The sequence below is a fragment of the Mchenga conophoros genome, linkage group LG18 (assembly GCF_057382185.1).
Source record: "Mchenga conophoros isolate Kocher_MC1m ecotype Shallow Benthic linkage group LG18, M_conophoros_male_GT1.1, whole genome shotgun sequence".
NCBI classification, from domain to species: Eukaryota; Metazoa; Chordata; class Actinopteri; order Cichliformes; family Cichlidae; genus Mchenga; species Mchenga conophoros.
Window position 1 is genome coordinate 8165671 of NC_140543.1, and position 23225 is coordinate 8188895.

The 23225-nt window shown below is 41.6% G+C and overlaps 1 protein-coding gene across 1 annotated transcript in view; it reads left to right on the top strand.

Annotated features, from left to right (window-relative positions):
- Positions 1-23225, top strand: part of LOC146553139 (neuropilin-1a-like) — a 96383-nt gene that overhangs the window by 69259 nt on the left and 3899 nt on the right. The window contains exons 9-17 of the mRNA XM_085256110.1: positions 2511-2686; positions 3202-3357; positions 7093-7237; positions 15907-16080; positions 16619-16660; positions 19450-19587; positions 21616-21917; positions 22304-22400; positions 22957-23001. Coding sequence (XP_085112236.1) covers positions 2511-2686; positions 3202-3357; positions 7093-7237; positions 15907-16080; positions 16619-16660; positions 19450-19587; positions 21616-21917; positions 22304-22400; positions 22957-23001 — 1275 coding nt within the window. The remainder of the gene's footprint in view (positions 1-2510; positions 2687-3201; positions 3358-7092; positions 7238-15906; positions 16081-16618; positions 16661-19449; positions 19588-21615; positions 21918-22303; positions 22401-22956; positions 23002-23225) is intronic.

The window sequence follows — 23225 nt, forward strand, 5'->3', positions numbered from 1 at the left end:
GAAAGCTTTGTTTAGACCAACTCTGCATGAATAATGCAGCCTCTTCATTTATTTCGGTGGAGTGTTCAGTGGAGGCTCGGTATCATCTGGCAAGGTGCTGTCAAGTGTATAATGCAACTAAATTAACTTTTACCCTGAATGCAGAATTTCTCCTATCCCCTTTCATGCTCATCAAGAGAAAATAAAATCATTTCCACTGTGACAACTTCCCCCTCCTCGTCCTAATGTATTAACTTTGCAGTGTTTTGGTGTCTGGTAACTCTTCATACTTGAGGATCTGTTAAATCCCGAATCATTTTTCATCATCTAGCTGGTACTTGAGACTATGTTGCAGAGCAGGGCGATATGACCAAAAATATTTATCACAATATATATTTGAACATTTGCGATAACGATATAACTGACGATATAATTGACACTAGACAAAATACTTTACAACTCCACAACTTTATTAATGCAAAAAAACCCAAAACATCAATGTGTTTTCACTTAAACAAGCAGCTGTTTTTTGTGTGCATTAAAGTTATATAAAAATGTATCAGTGCAAATGCAAATTCCTTGCTGACAGTTTAACCAAAAGGCATTTCCGGTGGAAATTGGCCGACATATCCTCAGCATAACCATGTAGAATATCCACAAAACTTAAAAAGAGGTTATACACACACAATACGGTAATATTATGTTGAAGCACAGTACGTATCACTCCGCGAGGCTCCTGCCTACGGTAGCCGTAATGCACCAACAATCCATCAAGCGGTGCGGCTTCGTAGCTTAGCAAAATCGTACTAAAAACATTTGACAGATTTTCGAGCGCCGTGTACATAAAATCATTTCCAGGTCAGTAAACACAACCAGAATTCATACATAACGCACACGGGATTATAAGGGGCACTGTCGATTTTCAGAAAAATCAAAGGATTGATTTTAAGTGTGTCGTATTTTCCAAACAACACGGTATTAACGACGGCCCGCTAGCATGCTCTACCAAAAATAGTGCTTTGTTGTGTATCTGAATCTGAGGGACGAAAGCTAAACCAGTTCCACACCACTGAAGTTGCAGCATTTTTACAAACCAGTTCTGGTTCATCCGTTTCGTTCAGCTATTATCTTTTGTCATTCTCCATCACCGCCATGGTTTTTCTGCTTTTTATGAAAACAAAGGCACTGCGCATGCGCGTTTTGCCCATATTCTAGCGCGATATTTCATTTTCTTATCGTTGCCCGACATTATACCAGTATTACCGTGAAAGGTACGATATGGCCCAGCCCTACTATGCGGCAACACGATGAATGCTTTGGATCTAACAGTCACAAAGAAGGAGGCATATTCCTCTTTTTTCACTTTAATGTTGGCCTGAACATAGAGGGCACAGACGTGTTCATACCTAACAACCTTTGTCTTATAGGTGTTGGAGTATATCCAGCCATGATAGTAACATCAGTAATGGCAGGAGAAATATAAAAAGAAGCACTTATTTTAGTTCAAAACACAGCTGAGACACAGACGTTTGGATGTTTGGGTTCTTATCCATCACAATCATGTTGCTATCAGGGAGCTTTCTAATCTGCCTGTTTTCATTCTGTTTAATGTCAGTGACCATAAACTTACAGTCGCAGTCAAAAAGAATTAACAAAGAGTCCTGAAAAAGATGTTGTGGCAGCTCCAATCACCCTGATCTCAATATTATGGAGTCAGCGTGAGACTGAAATCCCGCTGGTGCCTCAATCCACAGAAGACGCTCGGAAAAACATACCCGCGAAGTCAAATCTGTGCTTCCGTACAAGAAGGAGAATAGTTGCTGATAGTCAAGCCCCTCAGAATCAGAGAGGCTCGACTCGGCAGGCAGACACCCTCTTTAAGATTCAACTCACAGCTTTCCTTTTTGATAAAGTTTTTAGTTCGAGCTCGATCAGGTGACCCTGAATATCCACTGCTAAAGGCTCAGGCTCCTGGAGGACTTTCAAGCGATGCACTGAGCACTTATTTTCCACTCACGTCTTTTCACTCCCCACCTGTTTATACACCACTGCTGCATTTTTGTCTTATCTCTCCATCCGCCTCTATTTCGTCTTGTTTCTCCATCATCTCTGCTGGAGATTTCTTCCTATTAAAATTGAGTTTTTTCTTCCCAACATCACAAAGTCCTTGCTGATAGGTTTTCTCACAAACACCTTACTGTCCCTTGTGGCGACTGTTGTTGTGATTTGGTGCTATGCAAAAAGGATACTGAATCCCTGCTTCGTCTACAGAGCAGCAGCGTACACACACTAAAAGTTTAGTAATTCCTCGTTTATTCAAACAAACCCATGCTGGGGATTAAAGATGACTCTTTGATATTTTTACCAAAGCGTTTAAACACTGCTCCAGCACCCAGAGGGCCTCAACTAAAACCGCTGACTTAAGCAGTGACAAGATAATGATGGCCGTGGCATTTCTTATCGTACTTTATGCCTTTCAAAAGTTTCCTACCCACTGTTCACTGTCTGCTCATCGTTTTCCTGCTGTACAGACTACCCGTGTGCAGGGATGTTGGGGATGGTGTCTGGCCAGATCTCAGATGCTCAGATCAGTGCCTCGTCCTACGCTGACCGGGGCTGGGTGGCCGAGAACGCGCGTTTATTGACGGGAAGGTCAGGCTGGACCGGACAGTCGACAAAGCAGCCTTTCAAGAATGAGTGGCTGCAGGTGGGTTCACAAACACAGCTGAGTTTAGAGATGAAACAGGCAGATCATGACCTCATGTGTGTTTTATTTGTTTACAGTGTTAGAAAGTTCAGTTATGCATCCAGCAGCCACAAGCACATCCTTAACTGCTGCACTGTTAACTGAAACAGTGCTTCCCAAAGTTTCTGGCTGGTGATGCTTTGATATGAAGACAGTGTCTGCTCACTCATATGGCCACGAGTGCTTTTATAAACGGTTTAAAATAGAGTATACAGTTTATTTTTCCTGTTCCCCACTCAGATGGGAAGCATCAGGCAAGAAAAATATCTACATTTTGACTAGCAAATATCTAAATAGTCTTAAGATTTCTCAAATTATCCTGATTCCCACCTGCAGAGACCCCAGTCCCCAGAGTGGAAACCACTTGTCCGCACCAATCCAAGCCAGTTCTTTTTAAATGAAACCACAGTTTGTCTTTGTCATTTTTATAATCTATCACAGATCATAGGTGTAGACAGTATTTTGCTCCTTCACAGGTGGATCTGGGCCAGGACAAGACAGTGACCGGTGTGGTGATCCAAGGAGGAAAACACCGTGACAGGAACGTCTTCATGAAGAAGTTTAAGGTGGGCCACAGCCTGGACGGAGAGGAGTGGACCATGGTGAAGGAGGAGAACACCACCAGGGTCAAGGTTGGCTCACTTACACATGTAACAGCAAAATGTCACTTTTTATTAGTCTGTGTTTGCGGTGCCTGGCAGCCAGAAGGTCAGGTTGTGTAACGTGAGTGCTGAAAACAACATCTATTTATCTGTTTGAGATGCAGATTAATTAGTTCACACGCAAAGACAGAGTAAAACAGAAAATGACCAAAGACATGACAGCCAACATAGAAATGAGGAAACACAGTCAGGAAATTGCCTGAGAGGCTAAAAATTAAAACTGCACATCACCAAAACAACAATTAAATCCAAACAGGGACAAAAATTCAAAAATATCAAAAGAACTGAGGCTCAGCATGACTGGAATCGAGAATCCAAAACTCAAAAACAACACAGAACCATAAGACTGTGACTAAATGTGCTTAATATGACTTCAAATGAGCACATCTGAAGGTGGTGCTCGAGGCTATCTGAAAGGACCACGTGTGCACATCAGATGAAAGTGGTTTTACTTTTTCTTTTGGCTTCTATTCCTCTTCTTTCTTTATTCCTCCCCGTGTCTCATTCAGCAGCATTGTGAAGCAAGCGATGAATTACAAGGAAAGCAGATAAAAAAGTTGTTGACATGAAATAAACATCTTCTTACAGACGTCTTTAATTCCTGAAAGCCGTCAGACAGACGCTCTGCACGACACAGCGCCGCTCCTGGAATGAAATGTTAATCACCTAAATTATAGACGGCTTTTCATGTGAGCTCTGTTTGCTGGTCCGTGTTTGTTGGATGCTTTTGTCTGAAGAGCTCCACAAAACTTCCACCAGGAAATCTGTGTTTTTATGGAAGCGAATCATTTTAGTGTACTTTAAATAAACGCAGGCTAGAAGAAGAAAGAAGAACTGTGGGTAAAAAACTGAAGCGGCATTATTGGGGGGTGGGAAAGCATCACAGCAGGATTCGGTGACACAAAAAAAGTGCGGCGGGAGTTGCTGCTCGACCACCCACGCATTTATTTATTTTTCACATTCGCCCAAGCTTTGTGCCGAGGTCCCTCGCTTCTCTCTGCACCAGAGCCTCTAAGACGCGTATTGATCAAACGTGTCGATACGTCTGTGTTACAAAAATATTAGTGGTCATACCTTACTGATTCCCTCATCGATCGGCTTTCTAGCACTTTCTTGGCTTAATGACACCACAAAACCGCTGCAACTAAATGAAGTTTTATTGCTCTAGAACAGAGTGCAGGGTGTAGTCCTGAACTGAAGCCGATAAAAACGTTAATATACAAGTAACTTTAAGTTGTTAAGTATATTTCACGTTGCTGGGATTTTTTCTTTTTGTCCTTTAGATGACAGAAAACATAACAAGTCACGATTTTGGTGTAATTTTCTGTCTCTGTAAACATAACTGTAATTCCAATCTGCAAAAAGGAAATGCATGTCGTTGCTCTCGAGACCCTTCTTCCCCTCCTCGGCTGGCCCTGCTGGTGCGACATCCTCCTCTATGTTTTCCAGATGGCAGGGCGGAGGGCGAAGCTGGCCATCAGACTCCTGCTGATTTACTGCAGACGGAGATCTAGATGCTCCCGTCAGCCTCTCCGCTCTGTTTCCTGTAGCTTTTTATAAAAAACGCTTCAAAAGACGAGGCAGGAAGGCTCAGTGGTACGTGTGTTTAAAGGTGCCTGGGCACAAGCACGTACTCTGTACGTACAGTGCATGTTCGTGCATAAAGATGAGCGTATATAGAGTTGTATAACATGTGCAGGTGGCTTATTCTGTCTAATCACAAACAGAAGTCCTGGAAGATGCACAACAAGAACAACAACAACACACAAGTAAAGGATGATTAGCTTTCAGGAACCACATTTGTAATGGATTTTAAGATTACAATTACAGTGGTAACAGTGTAACCTCCCAGCATGCAAATTCAAATCACTCATTTTATGAGTGTAAAAGTGCCACAGTGTTGTCTAAAGAAACTAAAAGGCTACTGTAATTTCCATTGTGGCACTATTCTTTAAAGAGGACCAGAAGCTAATTTCCAGATCCATTTTTTAATTCTTTACCAGAAAATCTTTCCATGATTCTCAATTTAAAATAATCCTTATTCTTCTTGAATTTCCCCTGCGTGCAGCCCCTTACTTTGTCCTTTTTTAAACTCCTCCTCCTTTCTTCTTCTTCTGCTGATTGACTTCCCCTCTGAAAGTTTGAACAGCATGTGGGCGGGGCTTCTGTGCCTGATATGACCATATAAGGATACCCTCTCTGACAGGAAATTTTTTTAAAACTAGCAGGTTCGTATACTCATCAGATATATGTTGGATTTTATGCGTACCTGCAGACAAACATAACATTTGTGTTATGGAACGGCTGTGTGCAGGCAGGAAAAGGACCCACAGTGCAGACTACAGAGACAGACATGAACTCAAAAGGGTAACAAAACTGAGAATACAAAATAAGCTTACACAGCAAGATGAGGGTGGATCGCAACATGGACACAGAGAAACACAGGGCTTAAATACACAGAGGGAGCAATCAGGGAATGGCAAACAGGAGGGAAACACAGCTGGGGCAACTCAGGCCTAACGAGACAAAGGAAGCAAAACCAGACACATTAACGTAAGACATGGACCTTCAAAGTAAAACAGGAAACATAACACAGAGACGCAGACTTGACACGGGGATACAGCAGACAGGGGAGACAGCAACTATGGATCACAGACAGAAAACCAGAACACTAAAACTCTAACAAAACCCACATAGAAAACCTAAACTAAGAATAAACCTATAACCCATAATATAATGAAATAAACAAAATCAAAGAACCAAAACCACAAAACACTGGGCTGATGACCCAGGAACTCTAACAATTTGTGCATTTGCACATGTAGACATTAAGAGCTGCAACAGTTTTGCCTTTAGTTTCTTATGAAAGGCCACTTTTAGTCAGCACATACCAGAACATGCTAAGGTGTTAGCAAAGATGGAACAGCTTTAGTGTAACAGTTATGTCCATACACAAACTTTTCATATTATAATTCCAGCTATACTGCCACTCTGCAGCCTGTAATAAATCAGGCACGAGGAAACCGCAGCGCTTCAGACATGCAGGCGTGCGTTTGGTGTTTGGTGTCCCGCCACTTGGTTCCCAGTGTGACTGTAACCATTTTCATCTGTGCTGCTTCCATGCTGAAAATATGAAAGGATGGCCTCTGGATCTGATTTCCTCCTTTCATTTTGTTTCAGCTCCTTGTCAAACAGAGTAATGCCTGATCAGAGACAGCACACGCTGTTTTTTTCTGTTATTCTTATCAAAGCCCCGAGGATGGGGCTTTACAGCAGTGAGTGCTGCAGAGTGTTCAGAATAGCTTGGTAGTATTAGTTATACTGGTACCTTCCTCTGTAAATGACAGAGCTTTCATACCAGTTTCATACGTTTACTTCTTTGATGCAATTTCATGCATCTCATATCAGAAAGATCCTTAGACTCTATACACTGGTGATAATTACAGGTAAAATTATGAACGACTTAACTATAAAGCTGCACAAGTTAGATCAGAAAGCATGCTTTCCAACTTTATGGTCATTTGATTCAGGGATACAAACATATATCCACCAAAAATCTATATCAGCTTATGTAGGGCTGCAGATCAGATGATGTTTACCGCTGTCAGTGGTCGATATTTATCAGCTGTATCGCATTCATTTCATAATCACATCCCTTGTTTATATGTAAAGGCCTAAATCTGTGCAATACCTTTATTTCTTCAGGTATTTTTGGGGAATCAGAACCATGACACCCCGGAGCTAAGATCCATAGGTCCACTTATTACCCGCTTGATCAGGATCTATCCGGAGAGAGCCACCAACGAGGGCGTGGGCCTCCGTTTAGAGCTGCTGGGCTGCGAACTGGAGGGTGAGTCCCTTTTACCACAAACAGATCTATCAGTCCGTCGTTCTGCAGTATGCCACAAAGATATAAAGAATGGCATTAAGCCTGTGATGTGGAGCAAGTTTGAACTGGATCAGATTACACTGGAAAACTTAACAGCATGTTGCAGTTTAATATCCTGATATTACACACTCCTGTGGTTTCTGCCTTTGGCAGGCTTGGTCTTGCTTGAAAGTGGCACTGAGCTTTCATAAACCATAGCAAATAGCATGCAGAAAAAAGAAGGTGAATTCCAGAAACTGCAAAGAAACTCGTTGCAGGAAGACGGAATTTACCGTTGGGGTTGTTGACAGAAGGAAACAAAAAACCCACAGTGAGGCACAATGGGACACACGCACAGTAAATGTTTTGTATCTGGGCTGAGTCTTAGATCTCAGTCATCACACTCACAAACATTCAGACTACATCTCTAGGCCGCATGTTTTATCTCATGTTTAAAACATCGTACTAACAAGAAAGCTCAAACTTTACGCCTCTGTTGTTGTGCATCGTTCTCTCACATTTTCTGTTATTCAGTTTACTTTAAGGTGTTAAATGAAATAAAGCAGGCAAACATAAAAACAGCAGGTATATTTAAAGTTTGCTTGGTTTTTTCCTCAAATGAAGTTCACCGTTAAAAACATTACTTGAATCCTTTTTTTTCTTCAGCCTCTTTAAGAGAGAGAGCAGGTGACGTGCTGCGGCAGTTCTAAATCTATTGATCTGCAGTTTTTGCTTCTTTTAAATCGCACATGACTCTTGAAAACCATTTGCCTTAGATTACATTACAGCAATCCATGTGAGTCAAAAGCTTTAAACACTTGATTTCAAGCATGATTTTGTCACCATAGACGGAAAAGGTTGAAAAAATTAAGCCAGTGTGAAAGTGCCTCAAACCTGCATTTTGCCTGACGGCCACCAGAGGGCATTACCTGTGGTTGGAAAAACACTTCAAGTCCGATAGAGGTGTATGAGAAAACAGCTTTCTGTCTGGACCTCTGTAAACACCTTCCTGATTAGTTTTTGGGCTTAGTTGCTCATTTTGGGTCATATTGACTGAAAAATAAAGTCTGTGTGGCAAATCTTGGCCATACTGTGTTTCAAAATTGAGGATTACCTGTGGTATGAAACCGCACGCTCATTGGCTAACAGATGGTAACAATGTAAAGATGTATATGGTTATTTTAGCGACAGATACCTCACTCAAACTGCTTGTCGAATCTTTTTGTTTGCGAGGGGCAGCCAATCAGAAGAAAGCTTCCTCAGAAAGAGGGAAAGGGAGCTAAAGCAGCTCGTTTCAGACTGAAGGCACGCACAAAAGCCCAGGATAAGATAAATAAGGATAATTTATAACAGTGACTCAGGCAAACGCTAATGAAATCTTTGAAAACGTTCGACATGTAGAGCTGGGCGATATGAGATTTTTTCATATCACGATATGTTTTTTTCATTTCAGGCGATAACGATATCTATCACGATATAAGCCAAATAACTATATTTGTAAGATTTAAATGTGCCGTTGCTCACAAGTAAAATGTGAAATAATCAGCAGCTTGTTTTTATTTAAATATTTATTTCCCATAATAAGTTCAACAGGGTAGATGTACTTAAGGAACATGAGACTTTTTCAGATAAATAAAGGCAAATATTGCAAACTACACAAAAGGCAGCCGCTAAAGCGTTTAAGTTTCAAAATAGAACAAACGAAACAGACTAAATTGTCAATTCCACTTAGAAACAAAATATTAATTCTAAAAATAAATCTTAGTTTGTTTTACAGAAGAACAGACAAAACTGACTAACTTTTGTCAATATCAAATAAACTGAGAACTAAAAGGAAATTCTCAATCTCTCCTTGTTGTATAGCTTAGCTTTTCAAACAGTTTTAACAGTTACTTTAGTCTGACAAAAGCCGAATGACGAATTAGCGCTTCCAGTCAGAGACTGAGGCTACGTCCACACGTACACGGGTATTTTTGAAAACGGAGATTTTCCGTTTTCGTTTTAAAAATAATCCCGTCCACACATAAAGGCAGAAATGAAGGAAAACGCTGCTATGAACATGCCAAAGCAGCAGGTGGCGCTAGATTCCTAACCGTGCAGAAATGTTGGCCAATCAGAAGTCTAGAAGCCTCGGTGGGAAAAAGTAAACAAAGCTGGGGCATAGAAGCAGAACCGAGTCGTATGTGTGGACGGACAGTAACTGTGTGTATATGTAAGCATTTAAACACTGCAGAGAGTAGAATTAACAGTAACAGTATTGTAGAAATTCATTTCACCGAAACAATAACGTGGCGCACAGTGTGACGCATGCACCAGTTTATTGTATTTCCAGACTTGCTTTCGGCACAATTTACAGTGAACGCTACTCTGTTTTTTGTCAGACTTGAAATAGCCGAAATACCTTCACACTACGGAACTTCTATGGCTCTTCCGTTCGACAATCTCTCCGGCATTGGAACCATCATCGGTTTTCTCTTTGGTCACGCTCGGTTGATTTTTCTAGTCGGCACACTCATTTCCTCCATTACCCGCTGGCTGCTTCCCAAACAAACACACGTGCGGCTTGGCACTTGTGCTGTACGTAACAAGTCACGCGACGTGACGCTGCGGCTGTGATTGGTTCGGCTCTGCGCTACCTAATTTGGATTGGCTGACCTTGAGCGGCGAGGTCTATCGCGATAGCTTAATTTCTCTATCGAGTAAAAGTTATATCGCGATACATATCGTTATCGTTCTATCGCCCAGCTCTATCGACATGCAAACAGTATTTGGCCTCAGTCAGCCGTTAAACAGTAAACTGCTTACACTTCACGCTGGTTGGTGTAATGAGAGGCAGAAAGAGAGTGTGAGCACATGAAAAGGCTGACGCATGCCGTGGCAGGGTACTATCTCTGCTGTTGCAGTGGTCAGAGCTTGACGGGTGTGTGGGAGAAAAAGGGAGAGGAAGAGAGGGAGGAAGGGTTTGACCTCTCACAGTAGGTGAGGAAGGAACAGATGAAGGGAGGAAGCAGGCTCTCTGATGGAGTATCTGGTTGCACTGTAGGGAGAATGATAAGAATCAGCAAAACCACGCAGGACTGCGCGTGAGAGCCCGAGAGAGGAGAAGACTGATTAAAGGACGGAGAAGACAAAGAGATGAGAGAAGTACGCGGGGCATCTTAGATCTGTCAACTCAATTAAATCAACCATGTTAAACTGAATTTTTGAAAACCTTAAAATCTCTCAACAGCTAATTGTTTTTTCTTTGTATTCACGTTCCCGTCAAAGAAAAATGTTTCCCAGTCGACAGGGAAGCAGCTCGGAGACAGCGACAGTACCTGCACACCTAATTGTGCAAACCATTAACTTTAATACTGCTCCTCAACTAAAATCCAGTAAAAGTAAGCAGCTCATATGCAAAACAAACATCCTACTCTTCCCTAGATGAAAACAGTAAACACACTTTCTTGTGCGGAGTCCAACCTACAGTAATATCCGCAGCTGACACATACTCTAGTGATATGCTTGTGAATGCAACAGTTTGTGACTCATGTTACAGATGGACTGTGACTCATTGTTTTTGACAAATGATCTACCATGTAGGTCTGTTTGCATGTGGGCATATGTGGGTCATATTAAAGGAAAAGCATTAATCCTTGACCCTTACAGCAAGGGGCTGAGTTCCTTCTGTTCCACTCTGGGGGCATTTTACTGGCATTGTTAGGGTGCACTTGTTTTTTTGGCCGGGAAAATCACAGCAAATCGGTTTGGGTTTCTTTTTTAAGTTGTTCTGAGTGGGAGTGGAAGATGGCAGTGCCCACCTTAATAAGAAATAAACCGTCACTGAGCAGTTTTGGGAGTGCAGCAGTGATGTAAATCATCTTCAATCTTTGGAGTCACCAGATCTTAACAAGTCTAAACACCTGAAGCCAGTGTGAAAGTGCCTCAAAGCTGCATTTTGTCTGATGGCCATGAGAGGGCGATACCTGTGGTTGGAAAAGGACTTCCAGTCCTATTGAGGTGTATGAGAAAACAGCTTTCTGTCTGGACCTCTGTAAACACCTTCCTGATGAGTTTTAGGGGTTAGTTACTCATTTTGGGTTCATATTGACTGAAAAATCAAAAGTCTGTGTGGCAAGTCACACAAGCATGTCGATTATCAGGTTGGAGAGGTAGGATGGGTCGATGGACGGATTTCTTTTATCAATGAAAGACACAGTCTTGGTCACTCCTTAAAAGCAGAGGTCACTCAGTGAGAAAGGCAACAGTTTTGCAGCCAAAGTAAATTAAATTAGGACGCTCATCTGCCAAAATAACTGCTGCTGAAGCTCACATTTATGAACCAACCAATTGGAATACAGCGTGAAATGATGCGGATGAACTCGATGTACTTGTAGGGAAAAAAAAGCCAAACAAACTTGAACAGAGTAGATGCAAAACAGAATTTGTCTTGTTTCTGAGATGCTTCCTCCAGCTGTTATCGTGACTGCAACAACGAGAGCGTAGCAGGGAAACAAACATAGACTGCAGCATCACGAAACAGTCTGATGTCCTCCCCAAGTTCGAGTTCCACAAAATTGATTTCCACTTTTTCCTTTAATTTGTCACTCCTCCACTTATGTAGACTTTGCTGGGAGATAATCGCACAAAACAATCCACACATTTTTACATGTGTTTTTAAACAACACTGTGTACAGTATGTGGTGGATGATGGTGTGGCATTATTAAGTTAAACTGATACTTTAGTGTATTTTTAGTTAAAGGGGGGTCACTGCAATACACACTGCAGCAGGAGACATGACACAGACACTTTAATCCCACTGCTTGCAGCACGTGCACGCATACTTAATAAAATACATGCAAACCATGTGGATACATATAAAAACGTGGTCATATCCAATTATCCAAATCACAGCTTTCTTGTAGGAACAGAGAAGCTCGCTGAGGCAGTTTGGTGCTTCATAAATGTGCATAATGACCTCAAGTGGTCCTTAAAGGGCTAAACAAGCAAAATTTGTGCTATTAAATAAATAAAATGTGCTAAAGCTATTGTTGAAAGCTTTAGAAATGTACGGTGTCGGATATACCAAGCATCAACTAGCAGTTCATTTATAACTGAAAACAGGTTTTTGTTAATTAGACCGAGAGCCGCGCTTCATTAATGAGTCTCCCTCTCTTTTCACGAGAACATCAAGATGCCAACTCGAGCCCAGACAAACACAAGCGAAGAGAAACTAACAAGCTCAACGATATTCCTGCGGATCACTTTCAGCAGCTTAATCAGATGTTTTGCCTCGAGCTCCGAGTTAAATCAGCTCGACGCGTACATCCACGCTGCTGTAAGAGCAAACCTCCATCCCACTCGAAATGTCGCAGACACGTTTCCTTACAAAGTTTAATTATATGCAGACCATCTGTGGTTTTCACATAGTCTGCATACGCTTAATGCAAGTTCAATTTGTTTAATTTACATAAAAACACATCACCACACATTGACTGCAGAGTAGAATTTAACAAGATACAAGAGTTTCTGTCATTATTACTCTGGTACTTGATGGGGGGAAAAGTGCCAGCTCTCAACCTTCCGAGAAATCAAGACACTTGAGTTTTGTAGTTAATGAGAGCGCTGTATCCAACCTTAAATCACTTTTCATTAAAGGGGAACCTATTATGCTTATTTCTAACTCCATATTTTCATCTGGAGAGTCGACTAGAGTAGCTCTGCATGATTCACAAGTCAAAATCATCTTTATTTAAACTTATGCTGGGTGTTGGTGCAGCCCTTCAGTTCATCCTCTGTGTTAGCTTTCTTCGCTCTCCCTTTAAGACAACTTTCTTCTGACTGGCCCGTGGTAAACTAAAGATCATGTTAATGACCATATTAAGAGCATCCTGGTATGTTATTGGGTCTATGCCCCTGCATTTTGGACTTATGATTCATAGTTTTGCTATTTATATTAATAATTCTTGTTTCTTGTTTGTTTGTTCCCTTTTTTGCTTCCAGTCGGTCTTCAGTGTCTATGTGTTTGTTTGCCTTCAGTCTCCCCAGTCCTGTCTCCTGTGCTCTCAAGTTCCTTCATCTTTTGTCCACATGTCTTAGTCTGACTCTCAGTGTGTTACTTCCTGTTTTATTTTGAAACTGCCCTGGTCAGTGGGATTCCATTCAGCTGTGTTCCCAGGTGTGTTCACTCTGCCCAATTCCTATGGCGTTATTTTTGTGCCACTATTCTGAGCGCACGTAAAAAAAAAATTGCAGGTGCAAGTGTTGCATTTTGAGGAGAAATTTATTTTGAGCGAAGAAAAGCTAAATTTGAGTGAACAAAATTCATTGCTGCATGCAAAAAATGTATTTCAGTGTTTGCTATTATCCACACACACACACACACACACACACACAATAGCAGCCCCTCTCGCTCAGTTTTTGCATTTGCGCTCGCTCGCAATGTGTTGCTCGCGCTCTCAACATTTCTGCCCGTGCGCGCTCAACTCTTTCTGTACACCGTTATATTTGTGCCACAAAACCAGCCAATCACAGACTTGGATGCAAAAAAATCTGATTGGCTGTTTTGGTCTCCAATCAGCTCGAAATGACGAAATGCAATATCCCAGAATCCATTTTGTCCAAAACTCAAACGAGGCAGTGGCGGAGGAACACAGAGTTCTGGGTCACAAAATAAACTTTTAAGATATTTTCATGCGAGAATGGTGCTGTGTAAACTTCTAATATCTGCTCGATTTATCAAGACATCACATATTTGCATAAGTGCTCTAATGTTTTCGGAAACTCTTTCAGGTCTTTCAGGTTTTTGTTTCTTGATTACCAGCAATAATTTTATGATTTGGAGTTTTACATCTGTATGCTGAGTCCTGCATTCTGGGTCCACTCCCTGCCTGCCACACGCCCGGCAACAGACAGAGCAAACATAAAAGAAAAAATACTGTCTGCAACTCGGCATTGAAAGCAGTCTGAGGCCTGAGCATTAGACTCACAGGGATTACTTTTATGTTTTGTCATGTTTAATAGGAGGAACACCATTTGTAACAGTATATATGGAAAAGCGTAATAGGTCCGCTATAATGACTCTGAATTCTCATATAAAAGAGACAAAATGTGTTAGTTTCTCCTAAGTATTCTCCTTTCTAGACCAAAAATCCTCTGAAACTTTCTTTTCAGTCATTTTCTTTTTCGAGCTCACTGCAAAAAATGACATTAAAGTTAATTAGACCGACTATATTGTCAAAAGCTTTTAATGCATGTAGCTACTTTTCTTCTTTGTAAATCTGTCTGCAGAGTAGACGCGATCTGCCCAGCTCCATGTTATTTTTAATCTTCATTTTTTAAGAAGCACCGTGAAATAAATCAGAAAATCAAAAAGTCCTTTGTGCCCATTCCTGTTTGTGTTTCCACCACGATCGCAAAACTGTGAAAATCAACTTAATTAGACTGATAGCAGATGAAAAAGCAACAGGTTTTTAACAGTTTTCCCCCAGTGGGTATCTGACAAGACCGAGACACAGTGGCATCCCACTGAGAACGCCTGTCTCCGCAGTAGGAGGTGATTGGGTCCTCTTACTTGTTAGTTACCAAATAAAAGTTAAGTTTTGTTTTTCTTTGGCATCTTTGTCAGCAGTGTTTCTCAGACACTAATTCAGCCCCAGTAGTTTTCCTCCATTTTAAAACAAGTTCAAGCAGCTTTCATATTACAGCTATTAAGTTAGATTTTCAGACTATAACGCTCTTTGATTTGTACACTAGAATATACGTGAATTGTAAACTGCATCTAAGGCAGGATTACAAACAGAGCAAACTAAGCAAATGCTCAGGAACCCACAACTCCAGGGGGACTCATAAGTCTGTCACCGATGATCGGTCCTGCATCCTTCGAGTTTGGCTCCAGTAAATGAGAGGGACTCAGACTGGAACCAAACTGTTTTAGTTTTGCTTCTTTCCATCAGCGCTTTGTGTAATTATCAAGCAGAAACCCAAGGAAAGAACTGTAAGACAGCGGCAAAATATTTTTGGTCTCAGTATGTCTTTAGCAGTTAACGAATCACTAAAGGCCGATCATTATTCACTGAGTGTTTTAAGACTTTTTTTCTCTGCCCAGTAGATGATGAGTTCGCTGTCAAAGAAAAATTGCTAGCTTTTAATTAGCTTTGAGAAATCAGTGAATTATTTTGGCTTTGGTTTCAGCTTTGGATTGGTGCTTATGTAGCACTTTTCTACTTAAGCTACATTCACTCATTCACACACACAGTCATACACTTCTTCTTTTTTTAGTGCTTTTTAATAACTAGCATCCTCACATTTGTTGGATGCCCAAGGGCTTCTTCAATGTCCACACATGTGGACACTGGAGAAGCACTTATGATTGGTAGATGAGCCCCCCACCTCCTGGGCCTCAGTCGCCTGTGACGACACAACTTTGGAGGTGTCTTAGTACTTAAAAAAATGAAACTAGTATAGTTGTGCCACAGGGCCTCATATGAGATCACCCTAGCGATTACTGAGCCAAACAGGCTATATCCCTTTGACACTCAAACTGCATTTAAACGTGCATGAAGGGCACTGATAGGGCGAGAGGTGGGGTCAGTTCTTGACACTCTTTCATCTCCTTTTTTTAATCCATTCTAGTCACTCACACTTCCTGTCTCTTCATCTTCATCCACAGAAATAACAACTACAGCACTTCCCACCACCCCACTCGCATCTACGCCTCCCATGACCACATTTGGTGCGACCACCACAGCACCGATCACCAACCCCGGCACTACAGCAGTTATAGAGTGTGAAGATGGACGGCTGGACTGCATCACTGAAACCGAGACCCCCGAATACGACGAAGGTAAACCACGGAAACTCGGTTCCTTTTAGTTCGCTCTCCGTCTCGGTGAGCTCGCCAAATTAAAATGCAAAGCAATAAAAGCTAAAAGGATTGAACGCGGGAATAAAAGCATTTCTTCTTTCTTCCTTTAAATGTTATTGATTTAATTTCTGCTTTAATGAAGCCCAGTTGGAATTGGATCATGAGAAATTCTCCCTTATCTTCTCACTAGCTGCTACAGTTTTGACTGAATTGGTCTTTTTCTGTTCAGCTTTATTTATTTATTAGCTTTTCTTTAGTGCTGTCTGACTATCCTTGTTTCCGATTCTCCTTTATCCTCTCTTTTATTTACAGCCACGTTAAGCATTAGGCCTCTTTTCTAGGATTTAAAAAGCTAAAGAAAAAATCTAAAACCTTAAAGTTAAAATGTTTGGCTTGAATGCCTGGTACTAGTTTTTCATAAAAGCAGGTATGTTGTGTTTGTGCTGGCATCTGTGTGGGTGAGAAATCCCTCTCTGACCTTTGACCCCAAACTGACTGCCCCATCTGTCTTTCGCAGGAGGCACCACGTCCACCAACCCCATTATGGAGTTCATGCCAGGTGAGCATTTCCGCCCCAATCTGCTCCCATGTTTCCCCGTACAATGTGTTTCATTTAAAGCAAAGTTAAACCATTTTACAGGCAGCTTTAGATGTGAAAGCGCTGCTCGGGTTTTGCCAGATCGGTGCATTAATTCAGCCAATGGACCCATTATTCAGTGTCACCAACGGTACTGACCACGGTCGCGAAGAACAGTGAAGCTGACCTCCATTAGAGTTAATAGCTTTTTCATGGCCCCACTTCACAAATGAACCTGACACTGCTGAACCCTGGCACTAGCGGACTACAGAGAGAGACAGAACAGACACATGTGCTATTAGGTTATATATTTACAGAGAGAGAGAGAGGAAGAGAGTGAAAGAGAGAGCAAAGACTTTTTTTTTCGTCAGTGTTTTTCATCTTTGACGCCAGACCAGCTGTAGTCAAAAGACGATTATTTCCCTGTGTAGTAATTTGCACAGCACAGATCGCGGAGGCTTGAAGATGCACAACACCTGTAGGCAAGCTTAAATGCTGCGCCACATCTGCCAGCTAGATGCAATTGGAAGGCTATCAGCTGATACCAGCTGAGCTTGTATTTGTAGCTTGTCTCTATGCTCAGTTTTTAAATGTAACACAAAAAATCTGTTTAATCAAAGTTTTCATGAAGTGCTATGCACAAAAAATGAATAAATATATTGAAAAATCATAAAAGAAATAGTTAAAACTCAAGAATTGAACATTTTAAGTTATGCTGGACATATGGGTGGGGCATCCACTACTTTTACTGGTACTGGATTTGCTAGTAAATTTCTATAGTCTGATTCTTGAGGTGCCATCGCTATATATTTCTCTGGGTTAAATCTTCTTACATCGATGAAAAGGTTTCTACAGGTTTCAACAGCAAGGGGAAGGATAAAGGAAAGGAAAGAAGGAAAGAAAATAGGAAAAAAAAGTCAAGATATTTGTGCATAAATGTCATTTTTTCATGTTCCTTTCCCTGCAGATTTCTCTTAAACCCCACTGGAAATGTTTAAATAGCGTTTTGTTATAAAGAAACAACTTAAAACTTTCTAAGAGTGTCTGAGGTTGAAACTCATGATCATTCATCTATAAAACTGCACTTTACAGATGTGGAAACAACAGCAGAAAAGAGAGTGGCATTAGACTCGTGAGATAGTGTGAAAAAACTGCAGGTGTTAATGGAACGAGAAACATTGATGTTGTGATTCCGCACATGCATTTAAAGCCAACTGCAGCGCTCTGTTTTGGTCATTTATGGCTTTCTTTTCTGGGTGAACATTTTAGCACCACATCACAGTTCACCCTCCCTTGTGAGTACACTGAATGCAACTCATTTTGAGCAAACAGGCTGAGAAGAAGAGGAATGAATAGGCAGAAAGGTTAAAAAAAATGGCAGCTCTGACAGGGGGGGAAAAGAAATAAAGCGGGGGGGGGGGGGGGGGAGGCTGGGTGAGGAGGATAAAGAGGCAAAAAGAGAAAGGGAGAGTGCAGGTAAAAGAGAGGAACAGAGGGAGGTGAAGTGAGAGCAGCGGAGGAAGAATAAAGGCCTCTTGGGTCTCAATTAGCTGAGCTGAAGCATCGCGTGAAGACAGCTTGGGGTTGCTGGATGGTGGGTGGGTGGGTAAGGTGGGTATTACTGTGTAGCTCCACGGTCATCTCTGCATCCTATTAGCCTCTCAGAAACATGTCCACTGTTGAGAGATTTTTGCATTTATTTGGATGCTGCGGTGAACCGATACCGCCCGTCAACTGCTGGCAGAGGCAGAGGAAAAAGGGAGGGTTTTTTCTGTTTGGGTTTTTAAGGGGGCCACATCCGTTGATGTTGGTGGCACCGCGCCCTGCTCCGTGGTCCCTCCACTCTTCGGTTTCTCTCTCCTAAAGTGCTGATCCCAAACATATGGACGTGCTTGATACTGTTTTCTATCAGGGCTGACATCTTGCTGAGGATGTGGAGGAAAATGCCCTCCAGCGCTGCACATTGTACATACAGTCACAACGGTCTCTCTGTTTGTCTCACCCCATCTGCACAAGCCTTTTGTAGGCTGCACAATTTATACTCGGAGAGCACATGACAGCAGGAACAGCTTCCTGATAGGAATGCTACGAGACTTGCTGTCCTTTTTTTCAGGCCATCTCCCCTTACCTCCTCCTGAATGACACTGATTGGTCAGTGAACACAGCACCAGATCGTAGCTGTACGCCTCTTCACTTAAAAACCTAAGCAGTTTGTCACATAGCATAGCAGCTTTTCAGGGACTTGATTCAGTTCTCAGGAAGGGTTTACAGGAGCAGATAGGAGCTGTTTACTTCAGCATTTGGGATTCAAATGAAGGGCTACTGTTTCCTTAAGGTTGTCTTTAAAGTGCTTGATGTACCAGCAAAGATAGGAATAAATATAGTTAAGACACGCGTCTTAGAGGCGCCCCTCCCTGAGCCTGGTTCTGCTGGAGGTTTCTTCCTGTTAAAAGGGAGTTTTTCCTTCCCACTGTCGCCAAAGTGCTTGCTCATAGGGGGTCATATGATTGTTGGGTTTTTTCTCTGTATGTATTATTGTAGGGTCTACCTTACAATATATATTGCCTTAGATTGAAGGACTGCTGTTGTAATTTGGCGCTATATAAATAAAATTGAATTCAATTCAATTGAATAGAGAACCTTCCAAAACTAGGACTGAACTCACAACAACTGTGCTTACTAATAGCTGATTATTGATTACAGGGAAAATTTTCAGTTATATTTTGTAGGTATGAGATTCTTAGGAGTGTTTTTGTGTCTCTTTGCTACAGCTTACTTGTGGTTCGCCTGTAACTTTGACTTCTCGTCGTTCTGCGGCTGGACCAGAGAGACCGGTACGGGAGCTGAGTGGATCATCCAGGCCAACGGGGCTCCCGCTGTCCACAGAGGACCACCCCTTGACCACATGGGTAGGTGATGAGTGCTGACTTTTTTTTTTCTCTCTTTCTTTGAACTAGTGGCACTCGACAGATGCTTTGGGAGAGTGCTCCGTAGCTCTCGATGTTACTATGCATCTGCTGAAAAGTCTGTTGAAACCTCTTGTGCTAGAAATGGGAATATTTTCAACAAAGCTTTAAATAACACTATACAGTCCCCGTGCTGCTGTAAATTCACAACTCTGCCTTTTTTCTGTTTAAAGAAATGAGGAAAAACATGCCTATGATGTAAAAAGAAATTCCCACTGGACACCCAACCTTGTTCTTACTTTGAAGGACAAAAACTTTGTGAATATGGAAATATATCACAAAGCTAAGTAGGCCTGATGCTCTATGAGCTGTTATACACATGAAAAGGCTCAAGCCACTCACTCATGCCACAATGTTAAGTCCCTGTAAGGTCCGAAAGGACATATTTGGGTAATAATTACTGTAAGAGGTCCATCTGTCCATCCTGTAAAGTGTATCTGGCAGAAGTCTAGGCAGAGATGCCCAAACTTCTTTCTTTTGGTCACCTTGCGAAGCGCAAACAACTGACCAAATGACCGTTATCCCAAGGTTGTGACCACACACCCTCAGAAGGAATCTCACTTTCACTGCTTGCATCCAAGAGCTTATTCTTTTGGTCACTACCAGCACCTTCTGGCCGCAGGTGTGGGCGGGAAAATAACTCAACCTCCCACCTCCAAAACGCTGAGATGCTTGAACTTCTCCACTTGAGGCAGTAACCCATCCATAAATATCAAAACTGTACTCATCATGGAGCACAGCCGGCAAACATTTTCTGGATCTGAACTGACCCAACCTTCCCAATAAGGATCTTTTCCTGATGAGAGCAGCATCTCTCACCGGGTTTTACAATGGAACAGTCCAGAGTGTTCACAGCTGAAAGCAGGGGATCTAATCATAAGCAGAATCAGAAGCATGCTGTTCTGCTGTAGCTTCCTGATGGGTTTGATGGAGAAGAGTTGTCAAAAATGGTCCAAATTGTTGTGCATGTCATCGTGTGCATTCACACAGGGAGAGTATTCTGGCTGCACCAACAAAATCGTTGCTTACTACCCGGCCCTACTCACCAGAATGTTTGCCTGCAGCTTCTTCCTCTTCAAAAAAAATTATCTTCAAGTTGAAAGGTTGCTGTTATGAGACAGTGGAAGAAACCCAAAAATAGTAGCCATGTTTGAAAAAGATAAGAAGAGATGGCGTGAATTTAAATCAACTTATTTTTGTTTTGCTTTGTTTTTTAAGAACAAAAGATGCAGTTGCATCTTGTGCCTTTTTCTAACAAAACATATGTTTGTATGGGCGTATTTTAATGTTATGTGCTGTAATACAATTTGAAGAAGGAACGAACAGCCTTGAAATCCTTGACTTTTAAAAGACATATAGCACTGAAATTCATCAACATGCCTCGGCTCTCTGTCCTTCTCTCCATTCAAGCTTGATGGATGTGATGGATGTTTCTGTGGAGACGGGAGCAGCACTAGCAGCAGCTCTAAAATGAATGATTTCACCTTGATTTCTTGACTTAACCAGATCACTAATAAAAAATGAGTATTTTGTGATGTCAAGTCAGATTTTTCTCCTGAAGCGAGAGCCCTTTGTTTTCACGAGAAAACCTTGTGAGGTCCTTGAATCTGATGTGTGTGGGGGTTTCGAAAGCTTGATGCTAAGCAGTATCGCAGACATTATCAAGTACTCACTTTATGAAAAGACAGTTAAATGTTTAGACAAACCACAAGGAAGGTAATCAGCTGAATGCAGTCAAATGAATGTACTGTAATGAAGGCTTGGGAGATTTATGAGTCCTTTATTGTCACACTGATGTTTGCGCTCAGTCATATTAAGGCGTGTATTCATTAAAGATGTATAGATATCAGCATATTTACAGTCAGGGATGTATTTAAAAGAATAATATCAGCAGTAACGCATTGGAAAAGCTTTCAGGAGTCCTCTAATGTCACAATCACCTCTTACCTTGTCTTCTGCTGCCCCCTGCAGGCCAACCTGGGAACTTCATTTACGTGCAGCTGACTGACTCGGACACACCGAGTAAAACTGGTGAAGATGAGGACAAAGAAGAGAAGGTGGCGAGGTTGGCCAGCCTGCCCATCACCTCTCCAGACTCTGACCTGTGCATGGCGTTCTGGTATCACATGGTTGGTGAACACGCAGGAGCGCTTCACATCAAACACAGGAAGGAGACAGAGGAGGGGCAGATCCTGTGGACGCTCAGTGGCCATCAGGGCAGTCGGTGGAGGGAGGGACGAGTTATACTGCCACACTCAAGCATCCCCTATCAGGTAATATAAATCTGGATGTAATGACTCTTAAAATGACAGCAGGGAGAGATTGTAAATTCACTACTACTGATAACTATAAGACAAGTCAGTCCTGAGTCAGAACATTCTTTCCTTATAGGCTCACCATTAGGATGGATTTTCGGGGTTATTTTTGCCTTCATTATGTGCAAACAGAAAGTATGTTAAGGGCAGAGAAAGAAAGGTATGATTTGGAACAAAAGAATAAACTCTGGATGTTGGGATTACAGTTTGCACCTTAACAATTTAGCCAACAAAAATAAAAAAAAATTACTTATGTACAGCAAAGTTTCTGGATGATTAACCTTCTCTTTTTGTTGTCCTGTATGAGAAAATGCATGTGAAAGACTTTGTGTGGTTTTTTGCAGGTGGTGGTGGAAGGCATCGCAGACCGACGCAGCTTAGGCTACATAGCTGTGGACAACATCCAGATCATGGATGGAGTCAGAGCTGAGGACTGCAAAGGTGTGTATTTCAATGTTACGTAACATCGTCATCATTGCTGTTTTGTGCTTCGCTTTTTCTGTGCGAGGCCAGTGTAGCTATGGTTGAGGTGTGGGATCGGCCCAGTTAAATATGTGATCAGAATTTAAGAGTAAATATTTTAGTTAAGCCAAAAAAAGTGGAATGTCACTACCGTGTGAATGTGCAGTATCCCTTGGTTTTTTTAGTCAGATCCATCCCTCGTGGCCTGTTTAAAAGCACCAAGATGAAAAAAACTCTGCTCTTTATTTAGCAGGAAAAGTCCTTTTCTCCTTTTTCAACAACTACAGTGAAAGAAGAACCGCTGTTGGTGGAAAAATTACCTACCCTAACACATATCTTGTTCCAATAAATGCAAGAAATGGAACGAATCAGCGCTTTAAATATTAGCTCAACTTTGGTTATTTTTTGTCTAATATTCTTATTTTTGTCTGGGACATCATCCAAAATGTGTAGAAAGAAAGATATGAAATGCCAGCATCTGGTAGGCCTGCTTCTGCATTGTATGCAAACAGAGAATCTTTTTTTTATCCTCCAGATCCCAAACCTCCTACATCTCCACCAACAGAGATCTTCATTCTGCGTAAGTATTGAACATAATATCTTGGTGCCCGGTAAATAAGTGCATGCAGTTTTTATTGGACATTTCTGCACTTTAAATCATTGTCTCTGTCTCTGCAAAGTAGAATTGGTAAAGAAAAACATTCAGTCAATGCCAGAATAAGAATCAGACTTGTGTTAGCATGTTATTTTGTTTGGTTTTACTTATGTCAAAGAACTACATCTGTTGTTGTTGTTGTCGTTGTG